At 50.9% G+C, this 24747-nt stretch overlaps 2 protein-coding genes across 2 annotated transcripts in view; one reads left to right on the plus strand and one right to left on the minus strand.

The window, feature by feature from the left end:
• Positions 1–6703: 6703 nt before the first annotated feature.
• On the plus strand, positions 6704–20047 carry CYP11A1 (cytochrome P450 family 11 subfamily A member 1; the record flags this gene model as incomplete). The annotated part of the gene is made up of 9 exons (XM_081049185.1): positions 6704–6972; positions 11388–11543; positions 13418–13617; positions 14629–14832; positions 15587–15744; positions 18347–18513; positions 18775–18853; positions 19348–19545; positions 19916–20047. 9 exons carry the CDS (start codon positions 6704–6706, stop codon positions 20045–20047), a joined length of 1563 nt encoding a protein of 520 aa, XP_080905311.1.
• A 1962-nt stretch (positions 20048–22009) lies between these two features.
• CCDC33 (coiled-coil domain containing 33) overlaps positions 22010–24747 on the minus strand; it is an 83868-nt gene continuing 81130 nt past the window's right edge. The window contains exon 17 of the mRNA XM_081049183.1: positions 22010–22883. Within this exon, the coding sequence (XP_080905309.1) occupies positions 22500–22883 (384 nt within the window). The 3' untranslated portion in view covers positions 22010–22499. The remainder of the gene's footprint in view (positions 22884–24747) is intronic.

The raw sequence follows: 24747 nt of genomic DNA on the forward strand, positions 1-24747 counted from the left end.
TCCTTCTGAGTCAGCCATACTGAATCATGGCCCCAGATCAGAGCCAGCTGGGGAGGGATGACGAAGACTGGGGTTCAAGGTGAAATTCCTTTGTTTCTTCAAGTTCTTCAAGGGCTAAGGGCTGAAGGCCTTCTCATTTCCCCACTTCCTCCTCTGGCCTTCCCCTCTGTCATCAGCGAGGCATTTACTCTGTGCAAGTCTGCAGTGGCCTCACACAGAGCCAGCTGCTACTCCTTTCTGGACCTCAGTCTTCCTATCTATTTAATGGAAGACCAAAGAAATGATATCTAAGGGCCTTTCCAGGTGTCTCTGCCTGTGACACTTAGTCCAGTCATCACTTTACAATTGGTAGGGTGTTTCACAGTATGCTCTTCCTACCATACTGTGCCACTTCTTCCAGGCATGGAAGTGGAGAAGCAGGAGCTCCTTGGTGTTCCCAAATCCAGGTGCTTGGGAGCTGGGCCCAGGCTCCCCGACCTGCGCCTCCCACAAGCACACCTCAACCTGGGAGCACACATCCCTATTTCCACCAAGTGCTGGTCTGGTTTGCTGTCCAGAGGCTGTGAGTGATTCTGAAGCCTTGGGCCAGGAGTCCAGGGTGATACACTGGTAAGGGTGGCCTGTGGGGTGAGCTTCCGGCAGCTGGACAAGGCCATGTCCTGCTCCCTGGGGGCTGAATTATTCACTCTTGGAGGGGTGCAGTGAGGTGAGGGCAGGGCCCTAGGGGTTCACTTCTTGTCTTGCAGTCTGTTTGTCCCCTCCCTCATCCCGAGCCCTGCTCATCACTGCCTGACACGGTGTCACCCAGAAGTGACTTTCTCTGGAGCTGATTGTCTTTCTGTCCCCCTGGCTTTGCTCCTACCCATTGTGTCCTCCTGCACCTGGGCTCAGGCCTTCCTCCTACCTGGCCTCTCCTTTTCCCCTCTGCTGCCCTCCACCTGCGTAGTTTCCCTTATTTTTCCCATCAGAATGAAAGTAAAAGGCATCTGACTCAACCTGTCTGCCCCATCCAGGTACTCCAGGCTCCTGCCCCCATCATGCGCCCCTCCAAGGGGAGGTCCACGCCATGACTCCGGAGTACAAGGCCTGTGTGTGTGTATGGAGGTGGGGGGTTCGGAGGACAGTGTTCTCTGACTCCCGGTGGCCCTGCCGGTAACTCATTTGACGGAGGTGGACATTCACTTTCGGGGAAGAATGGAACATTTTTCAAGGTTACCACCTGGTAAGAGGCAGGGCCATTATCATAACTGGTTGGTTTGAATACAAGTTATGACTAAACGCCTCCCTTCTCACTTGTTCGATGGAGTTGATTCTTCACCTGTTGCCTTGGCGAGGGGGAAACCAGCAGGCTGTGCATAGTGATTTTTAACTGAGGCAAACCCTGCCCTGATCTAGCCCTCCAAATAGCAGCTTGGTATTCAGGGCACAAACGCACAGGAATGAGAAATGCCCACATGCCTCAGTTAGGTTTGACAAACTCATGCCGTCTCCCCTGAAACTCGGGCCTCTGGGCCCTCTCCTGGTTCTCTCTCGCCTTCTCCAACTGCTTTTCCTTTGTCCTCTGGCTAGGATTCTCATCTTCTCCCACTCCCACCATGGGGAGCAGCAAGCCTCAGCCCAGAAACCCACTTCCTCCCTCTCCATGGAGGCTGGAATCCTTCTGGCCTCACTGACTCATGGCTTTTCACCGCCTGTCCCCACATGGTGCCCTTCCTGAGGGCAAGGCCTATGTGTCTTGGACCTCTTCTCTCTGCCTTCACCTGGCCCAGTGCCTGGAACACAGGTGTGCAAGGCCACAGGTGTGGGAATAGACACATGTACCTGCCCCCCAGGGTTGCTACCCTATATGGTCTAGCCCTATCTACCCACCCAAGCTGACCTCTGAACCTCAGAGTTTTGAACTTAAAATACTAAGGCACAGATAACCTCACTCACAGAATGTGATGCAGGTTTTCCGAGAGATAGTTCAAGAGCTTTTACTAATAAATGGAAAATGCTTACAACAATTTGGGTGAAAACACAGCAGCACACTAAACTGTGTGAACGCAATGACCACAGCTGTGTGCACAAAACCCCCGGAGGGCTTCTGGATCAATGTGGTAAGCTTTTTTCTTTGGATTCATGGCACCAAGAAGGCTCCAGACCTGGGAACGTAAGCCACAGTGAGGCAAGTGAGCAGTCCTGTACTGAAAATGTAGAAGATGCTTCCTTAGGGAAGACGATCGGCCTCCCTGGAAGTCATATAACCACGGATACTTGGGGCCTGTCGGACTCCTCCCTGACGGCCCTGTCCCAGAGCCACAGCTGGACAAGCTCCACTTGCACGCTCCAAACTGGCCAGATGTGTGGGTCCTGACTCTTAAATTTGGAGTCCAGGCACAACTCCTAATGGACTTCCCCAAATTAGCAGACATTTGAGGAAACTTCTAACATGAAAGGCAGGGATGAAAACAAATAGAAAAAGGAACTCAGAGGAAACAGGGATAATACAGAGAGCAAAAGAAAGCCAAGTTAATAATAATAATAATAATAATAATAATAATAATAATAAACAAATAAGTAAAATAAACCAACAACAACTAGAAAACAACTCTATGACTTATTTCTTCAGAGAAGCTATCATGTCCATATTATGTCTACATGCAGCTATAGGAAAAGTTCCTAGGAAATTGAAAAACAGATAGTGGAAATAAAAATTACAACAAAGGGATTAGAAGCTGAAGTAGGGAATCTCTCATTAGGTGGAATGAAAAGACAAATGTAATATGGGAAAGAGAAGAAAAGGTAAATAAAAGATAAAGCCAGGAAATTCACAAATGAATAATAGGAGTTTCAGAAACAGAAAAGATAAATGGATGGGAGAAATTATTAAATAAATTATGCAAGTAAATGTCCAGAATTCTGAGAACATGAGTTTCTAGACTGAAAGCGTTTGCCAAGTACCCAGCAAGGCCAGATGTGGCAAGATGCACTGTGAAATCTGAAGCAGCCCAAATCAGTAGGAGGTCCTGAGTGATGAGAGGGGACAACGCAGGGGTTCCGGAATCAGAACAGCTTTGGACTTCTCAACAGCAGTTCCAGGAAATGGAAGACAATGGAACTATGCTTTCAAACATTATTTTAAAACATGGAAAATTATTTCCGATCTAGAATTCTATGTCCAGCCAACCTCTCAATCAAGCATGAGGGCAGAATAAAGATATTGCCAGACAAGTAAGGTCTCAACATTTTACCTGTTATGTACTCTTTCTAAGGAAAATACTGAAAATAGGAGACATGGGATCCAGGAAACCGGATCAAGAAAAGGGAAATTTCCAAGGTGACAGTGAAGGGAGGTCCCCCCGGATGATAATTGTTCATAAGCTCAGAAATTAGCAGCATGGGAATGGGGAACGTGAATGGGTGGAGGGTCCCAGAAACAGAGTTCCTATGAACCTGATATGCTTGATTGTGTTGAAGAGAGATTTCCTTTCCCCTCTGGCAAGAGGCATCAAGAGTGCGGAGGTTTGGAGCAGACAGATTGCTATTTTTCTTTATAAGCTTGGTAGTGCTGTGATGGTCAGTTTTACATGTCAATTTGGCTAGGCTATTGTCCCCAGTTATTCCATCAAACACTAATCTAGGTGTTGCTGTGCAGGCGGTTTGTAGATAGGATTCAAGGCCGCAATCAGTTGACCTTAAGTAAACGAGATGATCCCAGACAACCTGGGTGGGTCTGATTCAATCAGCCGAAAGGCCTTAAGAGCAGAACTCAGATTTCCCTGAAGGAGAAGAAATTCCGCCTGTGGACTGCAGCTTCAGTTTGTGCTGGAAAGTTCCAGCTTATCCTTACTGAGCCCCTGACCTATGGATTTCAGACTTGCAAAGCCAGTCTCACGATTGCGTAAACTAATTCCTTGCAACAAAACTATTAATGCATATCTCCTACTAGTGCTGCTTCTCTGGTTGAAACTGGACTGATACGTTTCAGATTTTAAAAGTATCTACATAAATTATTTGGATAAAACTATTCATTGTAGTAAAAAAAAATTTCAACCACTCAGATAAAGAAAACAAAATAATTAATTAGAAAAGGACTGGAAGGAAATATATCAAAATGTTGTTTAGCAGGGTGGTGGAACCACAGGTATTACAATGGCAGTCCCCATAACAAACCTTTGTGCTGCCCTCTTTTCATCAAATACCACCTGTCATGAGGTTTTCTTTCTGGTTCTTAGAATGTCCCCTTAATGAGTTAAAGCTTATGAGGCATAAATTAAAAATAGAATGAAACAAAATGACTTAGCTGTATTAATTTAGATGCAAACAATGTTTGAAGTGTAGGAGTGTGATGGACTTTTATCGATATAATTAGTTGTTTGCTGTAAACAATATTAGAAACAGAACCACTTTAAAATGGAGCTGGTGCTACCAACCCAGAGGAACTGCCTTGCACATCTTACATCTCGAACCTTGGAATGTTAAAAACAGGGCAAAACAACCTTTGGTCTGGGCCTAGGTCTACACTGTGTCCCTAAGAACACAGTGTCCCGACTATTTGCAAAGATAAGAAAGCAGTTGACTACCGGACTGATGACAACTGGATTGAAAATGAACAATACTGTTTAGACTTAATACCACTATGTTTTATTACCTGCACCAATAGAAATTCCTTCCTTCTATTGATGTCATTGTTCCCCTTCCCTTTCTCAAAAATACCCCCTGCCTTGGTCTCCTAATCACAACACTATGTGGGCTTCTGCCTAAATCAATGGGTTCAGAATAGCTATTCTTATTGATCTCAGTAAATGCTGGTTGCCTCTCACTTTGAAAGGCCTTTTATGTTTAGATTAACATTACTGTAATATCATTTAGAGTTTTCAGTTGTCAAGAACAGAATTCACTCCAGCTATTTCGCAAGGAAGGGATTTATCAAGGGATACGATGCAGTTCCACAAAATCTGCAGGAGGGTGGGTGGTCAGGCTTGGCTGCCTGCCAAGGTGTCAGGAATATCACCCACGTTACAACCCAGGGCTGCCTCGGGGCCATTCACTGAGCCCCACAGAGCTTCCATCCTGCAGCAAGCCCAGGCTGGAGGTCTCTCCATCACATGGTGCCTACTTCCTCACCAGGGATGCTGGGAAAGAGCGTTGGAAAATTCTTTTTAAAAAAAAGATGATTTAAAAAAATTTTTTTTGAATTGCTACTGGGTACCTTATTTGAGCCAGAGAATACACCTACAAGCAAGATCTCAACAGACTGAGAAAAATGCTTCTTAGAGTGGCAGTTTGCAGCTTCTTTTATGCATTTGGAATTACGGAAGGAAATAAGGAAGACCATGTTTTCCCGAAAATAAGACCCAGCCGGACAATTAGTTCTAATGCATCTTTTGGAGCAAAAATTAATATAAAACTCAGTATTATATTATATATAATGCATATATAATGTATATATATAATGTATTATATTATATTATACCCGGTATTATATTATATTACATTACATTACATTACATTACATTATATTATATTATACCTGGTCTTATATTATAGTAAAATAAGACTGGGTCTTATATTAATTTTTGCTCCAAAAGACGCATTAGAGCTGATTGTCCCGCTAGGTCCTATTTTCAGGGAAACCCAGGATTACATGGAGGTGGGAGAAAGCAAGGTGGGATTGGATTACAGGATAATTAACAACATTACGCGCTCTCTTCTGAAAAGAGGCATTTCAAAGGTATGTTAACCTACGAGAGGCACAGAAACAATGGGCAAGGCTTGCTTAAGGCAAAGAGAAACCTTTTACTAAAGAAGTTACATGGCTGGGACATGACTCCCTGCATGACCTGCCCGGCTAGGAATACATACATGAGCAGCTCACCCTCCGAGGTGACTCTCTGTGGAACCCCTTTTCAGCCACAATTTTGTATCTGGCTTCTTTCACTCAGCATTAAAGATTCAGGAGATTATATTTTTTCTTATTTGTCCTTTTCCTCAGCACTCTACAATGAGTAAAATTAGTTTATTTTTATAATTAGTAGTATCTTTAAAAATAGTAATAGCAATACCTGCCGATTACATTTTCAGAAAATGGTATTTTTTTGGCAAGCAGAAATCATTTACATATAATATATTCTATATATATAAATTGTATATATATTACAAATGTATATAATATGGTGCCTGCTTCCTCACCAGGGACGCTGGGAAAGCATATAGTTGTGTATATATATGATATACATACGTATATAATGGAGTTGCAATTAAGATGTTTGCTGCCCCAAAGCTGAGTTGTCTCTAACCTTCCCTCAGGCCCCCCCATTATTACCCCCAACCCCAGGCTGTTGGCACACGCTGGTAGACGTCTGCCAGCAGCAGGGTGTCACTGCAAGGGCCAGCAGGGGCCCCAGCCGAAGAAAGACACAAACCTGTATGATTTCTGTACCATTTCAAGGGCCTGTTGGGGCTGGCCCTGAGGACAGAGACAGAGGGCTCTCCTTGTGTTTCTGCGAAGCTCTCTGGCTGCAGAAATTCCAGACTGAGCCTTGGTACCCCCTTCTGGGAGGGGCTGCGTGTAAGCAGGAGCCAACAGGAAGAGGAGGGCAGATGACTGCATTGTCAGTTTCTCCCTTAACCTTGAGCTGGAGGTTATAAGTTGGGCCCCAAGGGATCAGGGCCAGAGTCCCTTGTCAGGTCCTGCTGCAGTGGGAGTTGTAGGGACAACATGCTGGCCAGGCCACTTCCTCTGCGCTCAGTCCTGGTCAAAGGCTGCCAACCCCTCTTGAGTGCCCCACAGGAGAGCCCGGGGCATTCCAGGGTGCCCACTGTAAAGGGAGCCCGCATCTCCACTCGTGCGCCTCGCCCGATCAGTGAGATCCCCTCCCCTGGTGACAATGGCTGGCTAAATCTGTACCATTTCTGGAGGGAGAAGGGCTCACAGAATTTCCACTATCACCAAGTCCAGAACTTCCAGAAATATGGTCCCATTTACAGGTAAGCCTGGTGGAGTGCGGGGGCTGGTGGGACAGGGAGGTTGAGGGGCCTAGGCCTCCTTGCTGCGCTCCCCTCTCCCCAAATGGTCTGCTTGACCATCACAGGCTCTTGTCTGCTTTTTGACTTTATTTCTTTCATGCCTGGGGATGGTGGCAGGAGAAGGGGTGAGGCTTCCCAGACAGCGGGTTCATTCCCCAGCTCCAAGGCCTCAACCCTTCCCAGGTCCTACACCCTTTGAAACTTTATGGGTGGGGGAAACGGGGGGGTGGTAAAGAACAAGCCCTGTTAACTGTCTCCCTATATCCATTACCCTCAGGACCCCTCGGGAGGCAAATTTTATCATGCCCATTGTCAAAAGGGACTGAAGCTCAGAGAGGTTAGGATTCTTGCCCTGGTCCCCCAGCTAGATCCCTATCCTGCTGGGATGCTGGCCTCGTCCCTCAGCCCTGTGCGGCTCTGGAGCGGCTGAGTTTGTCCTTCTACTTGTTTTGGCTTCCACTTCTCCAAGCACCTGCCTTGCTCTCCTGTCAGGAGGAAGGGACTTTGGTCTTTAGGCCTCTGAGCTCTGCCACTCCTGGGGTGGGGGTGTTGGTGGGGGGCCCCTGGTGGCAGTCTTTGTTTGTTCTGGTTTAGCAGTTTCTAATGAAGGTCACCTGCAGGCCACACCTGAGTTCTTTCCTGAGAGCATAGCTGAAGGGGATGGGAGGTGGTGGAGGTGGTAGTTGGGACAGGGAGAGAACATCAGGATGGACAGTGCATTTTCCTTTGAGTGAAATGGTAAGATGGGGAAAGGGCATCATAGGACATGTTGGGGCTGGCTGGCTGGGTTGGGTGCAGGCAGGAGGGCAGGTTTGGTTGTGTAAGGGTCAGGGGTTCAGCTGCTCATTTAATAGGGTCATGTCTTCCTTCTCCCACCACTCCTTTGGAAGTCCAAAGTGCCCTTTCCCCAGCTGGTTTGGAGGCAGGGAGGCCCCAGTCTGTGTCAGGCTTAGGAGAAGGTAGCTCCTGAGACTGTCTTCTCTCTTCTCTCCCGTAGGCCTGTCAGTGTCTCTCTTCCCATCCTCACTTCCAGGTGACCTCCCGCTGTTCCCTGCTATCCTCCAGCAGGAACTCTTTATTTTATCAAACCCCTTTCTGTTTTCTGAACCACTTTCACCTGAACCTTGCAGCATGCCCTTGAAGTTGGTGTTATAATCCCCATTTTACAGATGAGAAAACTGAGGCCCAGGGAGGAAAAGATCTTGCCAAAGGTCTCACAGCTCATCAGGACAAAGCCAGGACTGGAACTCCAATTGTCTGACTTCCAGTTCAGCGTGGCGCCATTATATTTTAGCGTATAGCCTGGAAATGACAAACTTCTGAATAAACATGAGGAATTTAGACTATAACTTTCATAAGTTTTTCTTAATACAAAGGCTGTTCCTGTTCATATTTATTGAAGAATTTGGAAAATATAGACAAACACAAATAAAAAATTGACATCAATATCTGAATTTTGATAATTTGTATGTACCATTAGGAATGTGACTATAGTATATATGCTGTTTGGTGTTGTCCCATAGCAATGTATCGAGGACTCTTTTCCTCTGTAATATGATTTAAAATGGCAGCGTCATAGGCATATGATGAATAAGCCATGTTAGCCAGTTTTTAAAGTGGACACTTAGCCCACTCTGGGTTTTTCTGCGACTAGACATGATGACATGATAACCCTCCTCATCCATCAGGCATCATCGCCCCACGTCCGGCCATTGTCTGGGCTCGATTCCCAGAAGTGGAATTGATAATAAAAGCAGTTCAAGGACTTTGCTGAACCAGGGTGGGGGTATGGAGCTAGTGGTGTGAGGACATGTGGTAGCTGGAAAAACACTGAGGGGATTTTCTGAGAGACTTGGGAAGGTAGGCTCAGGGTTTATAGGTGAGCGGTTAAAGCAGTGCTCTCTTTTTCCCCCTTCTCCTCTCCCTCCTCCCAGTTCTTTCTTCAGACAGGGAAGCAGGAGAGCAAGGGAAGGGGAAGGGGGAAGGAGGAGGAAGAGGGAGGGAGAGAGAACTCAGCTCGTACCTGTATGTATTTCTAATATTTTGCCTTAAAGTGTATATTGAATTAACTTTCTTTTGCAAAAGACATACATACATAAGTGAGAAGTGGGATTTTCTGTGATTTCCCAATTATTGTATTTTATTATTATTATTTTTAAAGATTTTTATTAAAAATATAGCAAACATACAATATTATATCAGTTTCTGGTGTGCACCATAGTTGTTCAACATTTACACACCCAAAGAAGTGATCACCATGACCAGCCCAGCCACCATCTGACCCCGCACCAGCTGTCACAGTAGTATTGACTACATTCTATGCTATATGTTACATTCCCGTGACTTGTTTGTTTTATACCTGGAAATTTGGACCTCTATAGTCCTTCACCTTCCCGCACTTTTTAATTTTTCAATTACAGTTAACAGTCAATATTATTTTATATTAACTTTAGGTGTACAGCATATGGTTAGACAATATATAACGTAAGAAGTGGTCCCCCTGACTCGTCTAGTATCATAGTTATTAGCACCTTATTGACTATATTCCCTGTGCTGTACTTTACATCCCCGTGACTATCCAACATTTGTATTTTAAAAGAGGCTGTTTGCAAAGTGTCTTGTGAGGTTTATCTTCGGACTAAAAAAGAGTCTATGGAAAGTAACCTTGCAGGGTGATCTGATCATAAATTCCAAACTGGGCAGGTCATGGCGGATAGTCCTGCTGCAGGCATATAACTTCTTGAATGAAAGGTTATTGTTTTGTTTTGTTTTTTAAAGGCGGGCACAGCTTACAGGGGCCCATGCGGGGATCGAACCGTCAACCTTGGTGTTATTAGCATCACGTTCTAACCAACTGAGCTAACCGGACACCCCGAGTGAAAGGTTTTTAGGCAAGCCCTGCCCAGTGTTTCTGCACATCCAGGTCAGCACACCTTTGAAATGCCTCTTTCAGAGCCCACCTTCTAATGTGTGACCACCCTCAAGAGAGCACAATCTGAACAATCTTTAACACAACCCTCACCTTGTAATCTTCCTTTCATTCCCTCCTTAATTTCAAATGCATAAAAGAAACTGCAAAACTGTCGTTCTCTGGAATCATTTTAGATCTTGATTCCTGGCAATTGTCCTCAGTTTTAGCTAAAATAAACTCTTATAAAAATTCTCCACAAAACAAAAAATGAAAGGAAAAAGATTAAAAAAAAATTCGGGCGGGCCTGGTGGCTCAGATGGAGCACCGTGCTCCTTATGCCTAGGTCAACGGTTCGATTCCCACATGACCGGTGAGCTGCGCCCTCTACAGCTAAGATTGTGAACAACAGCTCTCCCTGGAGCTGGGCTGCCGTGAGCAGCTGGAGGTTGGCGTGAGCAGCTGGAGGTTGGCGTGAGCTGCTGTGGGCTGCTGTGTGCTGCTGTGGCCTACCTTGTGCTGCCATGAGTGGTGAGTGGCCAGTGTGAGTGGTCAGCAGCCAGTGTGAGTGGCCGGCAGCCGGCGAGAGCTGCCGTGAGCTGCCAACCAACCGCCTGCCTCAGCCGGGGGAGCGCAAGGCTCATAATACCAGCATGGGCCAGGGAGCTGTGTCCTACACAACTAGACTGAGACACTACGGCTTGAACCGGAGTGGCAGTGGAGGGGAGAGGGGTGGAAGAAGAGGAAAAAAATTCTCTATAGGTTTGGACGTTTCTTACATCGACAATCTGTACCTGGGGCAATGTTGTTCTAATAGAGACAAAGTGCTTTGTTAGGCCTATGACTCTTGGAGACAGGGTGCCCGTGCCCAGAATTTGAATTCTAGAGCCTAGAAGGGATTGACTGGCCCAGTGTATGACCTGCAGAGCAAGCAGTCCAGGGTCACTCCAACAGCGACATGAAGGAGCCATGTTTCTGAGCCATACGGTGGGTGAGAGAGTGCTGAGGGTATGAACGCACAGGAAGAATGTGCGTAGGACGAGCATGGGATGGAGCACTTGATGGCCCGCGAGGCCAAGCTGGGAGCAGGCCAGGACCTGGGGGACGTGCTGTGGTACAGCGGCTTCCAACATGATAATATGAGGAGCATACAGCTGTCACTTATAGAATGCTTAACAGAAGTCATAGACATAGACGCCATATCATCCTATCCTCTGGCAACCAGTGGCAAATACAGTGTGAGACAGGCACTGTATTTTTCTCCATTTTATAAAAGAGGAAGCTAAGACTCAGAGGGGTGAGAAGCAGCGAGAAGGCTGTGGAAACGATCCACTTCCAGGGCATTCAGCTGTGCATTCTCAGCCCTGAGGTGATTACAAAGAAGCTGAGCCCCCTGTCCTGATAGCACAAGGTCTGCGCTGCTCTCCTGGAATCCTCATGTCATAACCCTTCTCCTCCTCCCCTCCAGGGAGAAGCTTGGCAACATGGAGTCAGTTTTTATCATTGACCCTGAAGATGTGGCCCTTCTCTTTAAGTTCGAGGGTTCCACACCAGAACGATATTGCATCCCTCCCTGGGTCGCCTATCACCAGCATTACCAGAGACCCATCGGGGTCCTGTTCAAGTGAGTCCTCGGTCATCTCCCAGGGGCTGGAGGGAGATGACGGGCAGCTGTGGCAAGGGCAGAGGCTGGGTGAGGGGCTGGGGCATGCTTGCCCTGCCCTTTCTGGCTGGGGCTCTAGGCAAATCCCTGTCATCTTCCTGCCTCTATAAAGGAGAGAATGGTGATGGTGAACTGCTATGGCAACCATCAGGGAAGTGATCAGGCTGAAAGCTCAATGAGTAATTGAAGACCTTGAGAAGTTTTCACTGGTTCATTCATTAAGTCCCGTCTTATTGAGCACCTACTATGTGCCAGGCCTTCTGCCAGGGTCTGGGGGTTCAGTGACAAGTGGGGCAGGGCCCCGCTACTCTGAGTCCCTCACAGTCTGAAGGGGTAGTGAAACACATGACAAATCGGTATATTTAAGTGTAGTGGATATTGTTTTCCACCAAATTACTCATCACAAATTTAAAATGTGACCATATCAAGTGTTGGTTAGGATGTGGAGCAACTACAACTCTCATAGGTTGCTAGTGGGAGTGAAAACTGGGGCCACCACTTTGGAAAATGGTTGGATGTGACCTCCTGCAGTTGAACACTCACATACCTATGATACAGCAGTTCTGCTCTCAGGGATATACTCCAGAGAACATTCCCCTGAGGAGGAAGTTACTAGAATGTTGGCAGCAGTGCCATTCATAAGCGCAAACCCCAGGAAAACCCCTAAACGCCCAACAGGGGTGTGAATGCGTGAGTGGTGGCATATGCCACTCAGAATGAACAAATGCAGTGACCCCCAACAATACAGATGATACGTAGATAAAATTGAGTGAAAAAAGCAAACCCCCCCAAATCATGACAGCTTTTTTGTATGAAGTTGAAAATAAGCACACATTTTAAGAAAGTATATTTTAGAAATAAGATGTCAATCAGATGAAACTGTACACGAAAGCAAGCAAGGGAGTCAGGCTGGTGGTCCTCTCAGCTGGGGATAGGGTTTCCAGGCGGGAATTCCTGCCCGTTCTCAGGAATTTTTTTCGCTTTCCTGTTCCCGAACCCCAAGATATAAACTGTTTTCTGTTCTCCTCGATAAATCGTTTCCACAAAGTGACGGCCCATACTACCAACCACCTGGGTTCAAGGAGCCGATTTTCCTGATTTCCCGAGCAACTTTTTTCAGGATTCGGGTATGGGAAAGCAAAAAAAATTCCTGAGAATGGGTGGGAATTCCCACCTGGCAACTCTAGTGGGGAGGCCCACCTGGGCACACGTAGGTGATTGTCAAGTGCCCGGTTTTCCTATTGGGCGATGGGTTTGTGATATTCTTATAAGCAAACAAAGTCCCCAAAGTACAGAGGGCTTTGCAGGGATCTAACGGTCAGATGTTTCCAGAGTAGGCCATACGCTGAGGTTTGTCATTAACCCGGTTTGGGCACCTGACATTGCCCACCACTGTGAATAATGGGACATTCTAGGGGTGCAATGGAGAGGTTGGTCAACTGTGTCAGAGGAAGTGACATACTGGGGCCCTTGAATGGCAGGAGAAAGGAGAAGTGGCAGGGAAGGCATGCCTGCAGTTGAGGTGAAGACTAGAGGGCTTGAAAGAGTCTTAAAGTCTCTAACACTGAGTTCTGGGCTCGCAGCAGTGGGGGGGTGATGGTGGCCAGGTTTTGTTCTCCTTCACCCGTTTTCTTCCTGTCTCCTCCCTCAGGCCCTGCAGAAGCAGGGCGCTGGTGCGAGGCAGAGGGTTTGGGAGGAGGTGAGGGCAGGTGCTGGATGTGGGTGCTGGACTCTGAGCTGCGGCTCAGCCTCTGGGAGAAGCCCATCAGCCCCCTCTGTGTTTGTGAAGCCTGGGGTTTGTCACCGTGAGGGCCCAAGGGCCTGTGTTTCCTCAGGAAGTCGGGAGCCTGGAAGAAAGACCGGCTGGCCCTGAACCAGGAGGTGATGGCTCCAGAAGCCATGAAGAACTTCATCCCCCTGCTGAACGTGGTGTCCCAGGACTTCGTCAGCGTCCTGCGCAGGCGCATGCAGCAGCAGGGCTCTGGAAAGTTCTCAGGGGACATCAGTGATGATCTGTTTCGCTTTGCCTTCGAGTGTAAGGGGCTTGCACCTCCCTGGCAGCAGTCTTGGGGGTGGGAAAACCCAGTGTCCCACTTTGAGACCCACTTTGAGAGCATGGACTCTGAGGACGTGTTGGGATTGGCTTTGGGACGTGCTGCTGACCACACCCTCTGTCACAGCTGAGCAGGGGGAGCTGAACACTCTTATCTGGCATTCGCGCTACGGGGGCAAGGGTCTCCACAGTGTAGGTCCCCATTGCCACTACCTTCCAAAGCCAGAGCGTGGCGCAGCCCTCCATTCTGCAAATTGCTCCTGGGACATAGACTTTGGAGGTCTGGGAGGGGAAGGGACGATTGGGTCATTGATCTGAATTGGGTTTTCAAGGGTGCAAAGGAGTCATTCGATGGGATATGGAGGTTGGGCGGTCCCGGCAGAGGGAGCAGCACATGCAAAGGACCTATGTCTGCGTGGGGGTCATGTGACCACTGCAGGCGATTTGCGATGCTCAGAGCTCGGTATAAAATCAACGTTCTAATTCCTGAGCCCAGAGACAGAAATAACGTGGGGTTGTTATAACTTCTTAGGTCCACCAGAGTGGGTCCTGTATGGCCAATTGATGGGGTTTTGTCTCCCATTCTCCTATCTGGCCTGTTTCAGGAAGTATTTGGCCAATTCGCTCAATTATAGATGAGAAATCTCTCTTCCCAGATGCTGCTTGGGGTGTTGTTGGAAGGTGGGTGGGGAAATTTCAGCCCAGCCTGGGCCTCTTCCAGCCCTGCCATAGACTGCTTTCCACCTAAGTGATGCCTTTCCAGGGCCTTCCATTTGCCCCTCTGAAGGACCTGAGTGGTTGTCAGAAGGGCACTTTTTCTCTGCCTTGTAGTTGCAGCCCTATGGGCTTCAGGCCTCAGTTTCTTCACTGAAAAAGACTGAGGTCGGGTCCTGGAGATCCCATGGGCTGGCAAGGGCGGGGGTGGGGTTCCTGGGAGCTGCGGCTGCAGATGGCAGGCTTGGAAAGGGCTCCTCAGACTGCTTATCCCTGCAGCCATCACAAACGTCATATTTGGGGAGCGCTTAGGGATGCTGGAGGAGGTAGTGGACCCTGAGGCCCAGCGGTTCATCGACGCCGTCTACCAGATGTTTCATACAAGTGTCCCCATGCTCATGCTGCCCCCAGACCTGTTCCGTCTGTTCAGGACCAAGATATGGCGGGAACATGCGGCTGCATGGGATGTGATTTTCAATAAAGGTGAGGATTCCTCTGGCTGTTCCTTGGGCAGCTCAGTCTGGGGGCCGGGAAAGCCCTGTCTACCTCAGGGGGTGGGAAACCCAGGCGGGTGGGGGGCAGCGGGGGAGACAGAGAGCTGGAAGCCCCAGGCCTCGGCCTGCCTCTTTGTCTCCACATTATGTCAATGGGCAGTGAGTTGTCTTATAAGAAACCCACACTATGTTGGGCAAGGATGGGCATCAGGAAGGCCCTGGAGGCCTGGAAATGGTGGCTTGAGGCCAGCTGTTGGGGATGATGAGATTTTTATGGAGAAGAAGATTGAAGATGCCCATCGTTTTCTTCCAAGGAGCCCATGATCCCCATCATGGGTTAAGGACTAGTGTCTCAGATCTGGCGATGGTGATAGGTTGGGATTTGGGTGAGAGACATTAACCAAGTAAGGGAGAGAAGGCTGACTGAAGTGTGGCAATGATGCCAGACCTGGAGTCAGATCCTGCCTGCGCCCCTGACGCCATCTGACCTTAGGCAAGTCACTACCCTCTGTGGGCTTTTCTTTCCTTACCTGTAAAATGGGAATGATATCGCTTACCCCACAGAGTCATGGTCAAGAATTAAATGAAAAAACAGATAGGAAAGGCTTAGCAGATAACACATGCTTGGTAAAACGGCAGCCTAGAGAGTGTAGGGCTGCAGAATCCCCAAGCTCTTGGTACTACCTCTTACCAAGGTTCCGTTCCTTCACTCATTTTTTTCGTTCCTCCTGCCTGCCCCACAGCTGAAAAATATACCCAGAACTTCTACTTGGACCTGAGGCAGAAAAGAGACTTCGACAAATACCCCGGCATCCTCTACCGCCTTCTGGGAAATAACAAGCTGCTCTTCGAGGACGTCAAGGCCAACGTTACAGAGATGTTGGCAGGGGGCGTGGACACGGTGAGGTGGCCTCAGGGGCGCCCTGTCCCTTCCCGTGGCCCGTGCCCCTGCCGCAGCAGCCTGGCTCATTGGAAACCCTGCCCATGTGGGGTAGACCCTCCTTTCCTGCCTCCATTTCCTAAACACTCATCTCCCAGGCGGGGAAGGTCGAGTCAGTCGCCCATGGAGCGCTTGCTGTTGACCCATCTTTTTTTCTTAGCCGACGAGAAGGGAGTGATGAGGCATAGGTGGGCCACGCAGTCTGTAGAGGACAAGTCCTCCATTCACAGGTGGGGACACAGCTCACTGGATTCAGGAGGGCAGGCAAAACCTCAGAAAAGCTGAAAGCCGGTGGAATCGCCCTGGGCTCTACCTTGCACTGTCTTTTCTGCCTCTCTACAGGCAGCATGATACCACAGAGAATTATTTTCTTGAACATCAAAACCTGTCTTCCTGTGTACCATCCCCTTCTCCAATATCTTAAACTTTCTCAGGCTAATGTGATAGGGAGGGTTAATTATTTAGTGTTTATTGATGATTAGCTATGATTCAGGCACTGAGACCATAAAGATGAATACAATAGACTCCAAATGTTTCAAATGGCTCAGGGAGGTGGAGTATATTAGTTTGCTAAGGCTTCCAGAACAAAGCACCGCACATGAGGTGGCTTAAATAACAGGCGTTTATTTTCTCACTGTTCTGGAGCTAGAAGTCCAAGATCAAGGTGTCAGCAGGGTTGGTTTCTTCTGAGGCCCCTCTCCTTGGCATGTAGATGCCATCTTCTCCCTGTGTCTTCACGTGGTCCTTCCTCCATAAATGTGTGCGTCCTAATTTCCTCTTCTTATAAGGACACCAGTCCTATTACATTAGGGCCACCTCGTTTTACCTTCTTACCACTTTAAACATGCTGTCTCCAAATAAAGGCACATTGTTAGGACTTCCACGTGTGAATTTGGGGGTGGGGACACAGGCCAGCCCTGACAAGCAGGCAGTAGTGCACAGATGACACCACACCATGTTATAGCACTGGATGGGCAGGTGTGTAGCGGGTACTGATAATGCTGGGAAGAGGGGAACGACCCCCATGGCCTGGTAGGTCAGGGAAAGTGCTCCACAGAAGAGCTTAAATTCAGCTCATGTCTTGAAGGCTGTTACCAGGAGGCGAGAGGAAGAAGAGCATTTCAGGACTAGGGAGAAGCCTGCGTCAGGACCTTGGGTGGACAACTATTTCCTAGGTGTCTTAGTATTGGGGTGCTGTGATGGAGCATTTTCAGTCCCTGTGACAGGCGGCAGGTGGAGCCTTTGAGCGTATTTTAAGACGAGATCTCAAAAAAAAAAAAAAAGAAAATGCTCACCCACACCAAAACAGCTATTATTGTTAGGTAACATTTATTCAGCCTGTATTACTCATATGGCAGGCAGAGTCCTAAGCTTTGGACATGTATTAACTCATTTAGTATTCACAAACAAAACTCTGAGGTATGTTGCTATGAACCCCCTTTTTCAGATGAGAAAACTGGGGCACTTAGTGGTTAAATAGCTTAGTTAAGGTCACACAGCTAGAAACTTAGTTGACTACCTTTGGACACAAGTATTTCCTGAGTAGCCACTCTGTGGGGCTTGGAGAAGTAGTATAGACTGGCTTCTTAGTCTGGGAAGGGAATTCTAGGAAGAAGAAACAGCACGATAAAGATTTCTGGGCTTCAGGAGCTTGTAGCTCAGTGCAACTGAAGTATTAGGTGCATGTTGGAGAGATGTTGGGGGAGGGGCTGTGAGCAGCAAGCAGGTATTGGTCAGCCTCTGGATTTGATCTGGGGGATTCAGGGAGCCAGGCAAGGATTTCAAACTAGGAAATGACTGGGTGGCACTTTTTCCATGATTGCTCCTTCTGGGAGGAAGAAGGAGGGTGTCCAAACCTCTTGGACAGAAATATGATCCTGGGTAAGATAACGTTCGACCTGCATCCTAGCCCTGGGAGAGGGGGCTGCGCCAGCTGGGGGTCCCACCCTGGGGGGACCTGGGACTGTGGGCTTGATGAGGGCCACTTATACCCCAGGGAAGCGCTAATGGTCACAACCTCCAGCTAACATTGGTATTAACTGGTTCATCGCAGTACATACCACAAGCTAACAGTTACAGGGACAGGAGCCAGGTCTGGTTGTCTTGGTTTCAGTATCTGTGAGCTTTGCTGCAATAGGTAAATGTGAAGGTTTGGGCAAGTTCTGTTGGGGCGAGGGCTGCCTATTCAACTGGCATTTCAAAAGGAACGGCAGTGAGGCGGGACAACTGTGAGACCCCGGCTTTGGCCTGTGGGGGCCCCTGCAGTGTCTGGAGGAAGGCATTGGCTGTATGGGCGCCTTCTGCTGGCTGGGGCGATGGTGCGTTCTGGCAACAGGAGGGCCAAGCACCGAGAAAAGCGCTGCCCCAAACATTCCTGCCTGGACGGGAGGAAGACTTCGTGGACATTTGCCTTTTGAGCTGGGCTTTGCTTTTGCGGATGATGGTCTCTGGACACTGGGACAGGGTGGGGAGAGGTCCTCAGAAATGAAAATTTAGCATGGGTCTGAGTGCCCCAGGAGTGACAGGCCCTCCTGGTCTTCTGTACCCCCACACTCCCTGCCAGACATCCATGACCCTGCAGTGGCACTTGTACGAGATGGCACGCAGCCTGAGGGTGCAGGAGATGCTGCGGGAGGAGGTCCTGGCTGCCCGGCGCCAGGCTGGGGAAGACATGGCCACGATGCTGCAGCTGGTGCCACTACTGAAAGCCAGCATCAAGGAGACATTGAGGCAAGCCCACCCCCACCCACCCCCTAAATCCTGGACAGGGGCAGTGTGGTACCTGGGCTGGTGGAGGAGACTAGTAGCAGGAAGTGAGAAGTCTGAGGGAGACAGCTGGGAGTGGGGAGGAAGAAATAGAGCCCAGGTCCTGCCTCCAGATATCCCCATCCTATCCCATCCACCTCCCCCACCCCCCACCCCCATCTGTGCTGGGTGGGGCTTTGTCCCCGCCTCTGTGAACATCGGCTTCTGAATACCTTCCTCTGGCAGACTCCACCCCATCTCCGTGACCCTGCAGAGATATGTGGCAAACAATTTGATTCTTCGAGATTACATGATTCCCGCCAAGGTAGGTACAGCAAGAGGGCTGCAGGTCCTGTCAGTCAGAGGCGGGGGCAGACCTGCAACTGCATGCAGAGGCCTCCAGATGGTGGTGATAAGGGCTTCCACCTGCCTCTTCCTGGAGCTGGTTGGTGGGCCCCTGGCAGCCCAAAGTTTGAATGATGGGCAGAGTGCTGGCACAGTGGGTGATTATCTCTGGACTGCTGCCCAAGCCCAGGGTTAGAAGGGACGTCCCGCAGGCTTCCTGGGTCTCGGGGACTCTCAGGTACTGAGGAAAGGGTAGGACTATCCCTTGGGCCCTCCTTGGCCTAGCAGTTTCAGTCCTGCCTGTTGGAAGGGGTGCTCAGGGAGGGGTGGGGTCTCGTTCAACGTCACACAGTGGGCCGTGTCCGTGCTGGACAGCTGGGCAGCCAGGCTGGGGAGGAGGAGTGGAGAAGCTGGGCTGTGCTCCTGGCTCTGAGGAGGTGAGGCCTACTCAAACTCTGTTCACCTTGTCTCCAGACATTGGTGCAGGTGTCTGTCTACGCCATGGGCCAGGACCCCACCTTCTTCCTCAATCCGGGTAAATTTGACCCCACCCGATGGCTGGGTAAAAACAAGGACCTCATCCACTTCCGGAACCTGGGATTTGGCTGGGGTGTTAGACAGTGTGTGGGCCGCCGGATCGCTGAGCTCGAGATGACCCTCTTCCTCATCCATGTGAGTCTGGCCCTGGTCTTAATAAAGGACCAATCCTCCTACTCCCATCTCTGTCCAGAGCCCTCTTCCACAATTCCCTGCTGCTTCCCATTTTAGGCTAATCCACTTGTAACCCACTGGTGCGCTGCCTTCTCTTCCCCTACAGTGGTGATGAGATGGGGGTGGGGTGGGATAAGGTTTTGTGGAAAGTAAAGTGAAAGCCTGAATCAAGGAGGCAGCAGTAGTGGTGAGGAGTTAACTGGGAGCTGGCGTGGACCCTTGGAGTTCCTCAAATCACACTCAACAGGCACTGCCTAGAGATGAATGAGCCTGGCCCGGGGAGACGGACCCTCCCCATCTCTCCCCTAAGCCCACCACCCCTCTTTCGCAGATTCTGGAGAATTTCAGAGTTGAAATCCAACATCTCAGTGACGTGGGAACAGCGTTCCACCTCATTCTGATGCCCGACAAGCCCATCTTCTTCACCTTCCGGCCCTTCACCCAGGACCAGCCCCCAGTGTGATCAGAGAGGGTGGTGTGGGAGGACAGCCTGAGGGGGGTGGCCCATGGAGGTCCCTGCGTCCTCAGCCCTTGGTTCCCTACTCCTGTCCTTTCTGCCCCAGCTCAGCTGAAGCACTCCTCTTTCACCCAACTCTTCCCCCTCCTCGCCTACCCCGTAAAGGCAATAAAGGGCTGAACTATGTGAAGTGTTTTCATTTCCACCTGGCCCCTAAGGTATCCTTCGCCCCTGTGGAGATGCTCCCTGACGGTCAACAGCTGGATCTGAGCATGAATGGGGGGCCTAAAGCAGCCATGCCTGAAGCCATTTCTGCTGAGATCTATACACCTACAGCAGCTCAGGAGCCAGCAGCATCAAAGCCTCTGCTGCCTGGGGTTGCGGGCGAGGTAGGGCTGATGGAGGACTATCGTTACTGTGCTGGAGGCGGCAGACAGAGGGGCAGAGCGCCTGGTGGAGCTCTGCTGAGAGAACAGCGCAGCCTGAGAGGTGTGGGCCAATTATGGCTTCCAGCACATGCCCCCCTCTCAGGAGGCTCATGCAGCGTTCTGCTTAGCCGAACCCTGGGTGGGAGTTCCCAGTGGGGTCATGAATTCCTGCCAAGGTCCAGCCAGAGTCTTGGCATGGCCAGGGTTGAGGCGTATGGGTGACTGACCTGGGCACAAAAGGCCAGTATGCTTCCTCTACCCCATCTGACCGTTCTCTGGGCTTCCCCGGGCCTCGACTTCCTGTAGGGGGACATGCCAACATGTCCAAGTTCTAGGCAGAAGGCAGCGTTTTTGGTCCATTATTTGAACTGCCCGACACTGGTCTCAATTTCGGGCCCTTCACCCGCTCTGAGTCCCGTGGCTCCTGACCTGAGCAGGTGCCTGATCCTTCCTGGCCCTTGGCTGTCTGAGTCTATGTTCCGCAGGCAGACAGCGGAGCTAGTCCCGCTCGGGGCAGCAGCCCCTCTGGCCTGAAGTTTTCTACCAGGATCTGCAGGTTCTGAGTCCACTCTTGGAGCTTTCTGTTTTCCCCCAGCACAATCCTCTTCCTTGTCTCTCTCCTTCCAGCTTCCTTTCTCTTCTGGCCTGAGTCATATTTTACTCAGAAATGTTAAAGCTGGAAAGGGACTTACCATCAACGACAAGCTCTATGTGGGATAAATGGGGAACAGAAGCCTAGAAAGGTTGCTGAGTCACCCGACGTCACGCAGCATGCTTGTAGCTAGAAGCCAGGGCTCCTGACTCAGTGGAGGACTGCTAACCCTAGTCCCATCTGCTTTCCTGCCGCTGGCTCCACTGGGTACAGTGTGGCAGGCTCAGCCTAGCCCTGATTATTGGGGTATTTCACACTTAACATGTAACCGATCGCCACAGGCAGGCTTCAAGTCTTCCCCTTCCCAAGAAACAGATTAAACCAAACTTAAAAGAAGGGATTTCAGTTATGATAGATGTTTGGGGGCAGGTGGAAAGTTCCATCCTCCCTCGCATCTCCCAACAGAGTTGCCTCTGGTGATCTCACTTCTTCCACAGGTCTGGAAGGAGTTTGTCGCCCTGACTCCTGCTTTGGAAGGACTCTTCTCCCTAGCCTGCCGGGTCCACTATGGCTTTCGGCTCTCCAGAGATGGTAGGCAGCTCCTAGAACAGGCTGTGGAGCTGCCGCAGAGGGCCAGGCCCAGAACGGGGTCTGAGAGGAGGAAGCCGGGCCCCCAGGGCGCCCTGCTCCAGGAAAGAGGCGAATGCTCGGTGATTTATAGCAGTTCATGAAGTCATTTTTTGGGGGGTGGGGATGAGACGCCCCAGCACACAGAGGGGGAGGCTGCTTCAGTACTCAGGTCTGCTGGGAGTCTGAGGGCTTGTTGATCTTAGTCTCTGAGCTGGGCATCAGAGGGTCCAGCTTTGAGGGTCGCCTGTAGTCTTTGGAGTGGGTTGAGGGGTTCTGCATTGTGCAAAGCAAAATAAGGTGAGTCTACTCTTGCCCCCCAAATTCAAATGCATGTTGCCTAGCAAGCCATGTGTCAGAGGGCCATGACTTCTCAAAGATTTCCAGACCCATGTAACCACAGCAGATCATATCCAGTTTCTCCCAAAGTCCCCAGGGTTTAGCAGGTGACTTTGCAAAGGTAACTGTGTTCCCTCTCAGCACCCCCATCTTTTTCGCCTGGAAGTGAGCTGAGTACTGATGGCTCTGGAGTAGGCTTTTGCTTTGGGGGCTGGGTGGCCCGGGCTGAGCTTGAGGGCGGTTGCGAGTAGGTCTATTTGTTCTTGGGAAGCTGGCAGTATTTCTCTCTGACAACGTGCTTCCATCCCCGGAATGTATGCAGTGTTGCAGTTTCCCAAGAAGGGTATGCTCATGGGACAATCCTAGGCACTGTGGAGTTGGGTGGCTCCCCTCTACTCTGCCTATCAGTAAATCCAGTCCTAAAGTACAGCCAGAGCCAGAGCATTCAGGAAGTGCCTGCATGGGCAACACTTCATCCATAGCCATCTCCTTGATTCTGACCACCACCAGGTGGAAGGGGGGAGTTTGGGCAGGGTTTTCTATGCCCCTTAGACAAGTGGGGCACTAAGACAAGGCAAGGGCTTCTGTCGGTAACAGAGGAGAAGCTGAGCCCAGGTCCTGTGACTTCCAGCTGGGAAGCGGGGCCCCCTGGACAGTTTTTCTCAAGGCCCAGGGACTTGGGATGGGGGTTGCCAGCTCTACCACCCAAACCCCAGGGAACTCCTCCAGAGAGGTCACTCACAGGAAGATTTGTGATGATGGAGTTTGAGGGGGGCTCCAAGCCATACTCTTGCTCCTGCAGCCGTGTGGCCAAGTCCTGCTTCTCTCGTCCCCAGCGTCGAGCTGAGTCCTCCAACTGCCAATAGAGAGGGACAGATGGGGAGACACTGGACAGCAGGGCCCATCCCTGAGAACTGGGATAACCAAAGCTTCATCCTACTCTCTGGGCAGAAAGCAAAACCCTGGATAATGAGAGCTTGCTACCTTCCCAAGAGACCTCAGGGGAGGTAGAGGTGGGTAGAGACGAGCCAAGTGACAGTTCACTGAGACACAGATGGACCTTCTCTTAATTCCAACTACATACTGAGCCCTGGCCCTGCTCACACATTGAGCCCCGACCCTGCTCACACACTGACCCGACCCTGCTCACACACTGAGCCCCGACCCTGCTCACACACTGACCCGACCCTGCTCACACACTGAGCTCCGACCCTGCTCACACACTGAGCTCCGACCCTGCTCACACACTGACCCGACCCTGCTCACACTGAGCCCTGATCCTGCTCACACACTGACCCGACCCTGCTCACACTGAGCCCTGATCCTGCTCACACACTGAGCCGACCCTGCTCACACTGAGCCCTGATCCTGCTCACACTGAGCCCCGACCCTGCTCACACACTGAGCCCTGATCCTGCTCACACTGAGCCCTGATCCTGCTCACACACTGAGCCCCGACCCTGCTCACACACTGACCCGACCCTGCTCACACACTGAGCCCCGACCCTGCTCACACTGAGCCCCGACCCTGCTCACACACTGACCCGACCCTGCTCACACTGAGCCCTGATCCTGCTCACACACTGAGCCCCGACCCTGCTCACACACTGAGCCCCGATCCTGCTCACACACTGAGCCCCGACCCTGCTCACACTGAGCCCCGACCCTGCTCACACTGAGCCCCGACCCTGCTCACACTGAGCCCCGACCCTGCTCACACACTGAGCCCCGACCCTGCTCACACTGAGCCCTGACCCTGCTCACACTGAGCCCCGACCCTGCTCACACACTGAGCCCCGACCCTGCTCACACTGAGCCCCGATCCTGCTCACACACTGAGCCCCGATCCTGCTCACACTGAGCCCCGACCCTGCTCACACACTGAGCCCCAACCCTGCTCACACTGAGCCCTGATCCTGCTCACACACTGAGCCCCGACCCTGCTCACACACTGAGCCCCGACCCTGCTCACACTGAGCCCCGATCCTGCTCACACACTGAGCCCCGACCCTGCTCACACTGAGCCCCGACCCTGCTCACACTGAGCACCGACCCTGCTCACACTGAGCCCCGACCCTGCTCACACACTGAGCCCCGACCCTGCTCACACTGAGCCCCGATCCTGCTCACACACTAAGCCCCGATCCTGCTCACACTGAGCCCCGACCCTGCTCACACACTGAGCCCCGACCCTGCTCACACTGAGCCCCGACCCTGCTCACACACTGAGCCCCGACCCTGCTCACACACTGAGCCCCGATCCTGCTCACACACTGAGCCCCGACCCTGCTCACACACTGAGCCCCGACCCTGCTCACACACTGAGCCCCGACCCTGCTCACACTGAGCCCCGACCCTGCTCACACACTGAGCCCCGACCCTGCTCACACTGAGCCCCGACCCTGCTCACACACTGAGCCCCGACCCTGCTCACACTGAGCCCCGACCCTGCTCACACTGAGCCCCGACCCTGCTCACACTGAGCCCCGACCCTGCTCACACACTGAGCCCCGACCCTGCTCACACTGAGCCCCGACCCTGCTCACACTGAGCCCCGACCCTGCTCACACTGAGCCCCGACCCTGCTCACACACTGAGCCCCGACCCTGCTCACACTGAGCCCCGACCCTGCTCACACACTGAGCCCCGACCCTGCTCACACTGAGCCCTGATCCTGCTCACACACTGAGTCCCGACCCTGCTCACACTGAGCCCTGATC

Source organism: Rhinolophus hipposideros (assembly GCF_964194185.1).
Source record: "Rhinolophus hipposideros genome assembly, chromosome: 5".
NCBI lineage: Eukaryota > Metazoa > Chordata > Mammalia > Chiroptera > Rhinolophidae > Rhinolophus > Rhinolophus hipposideros.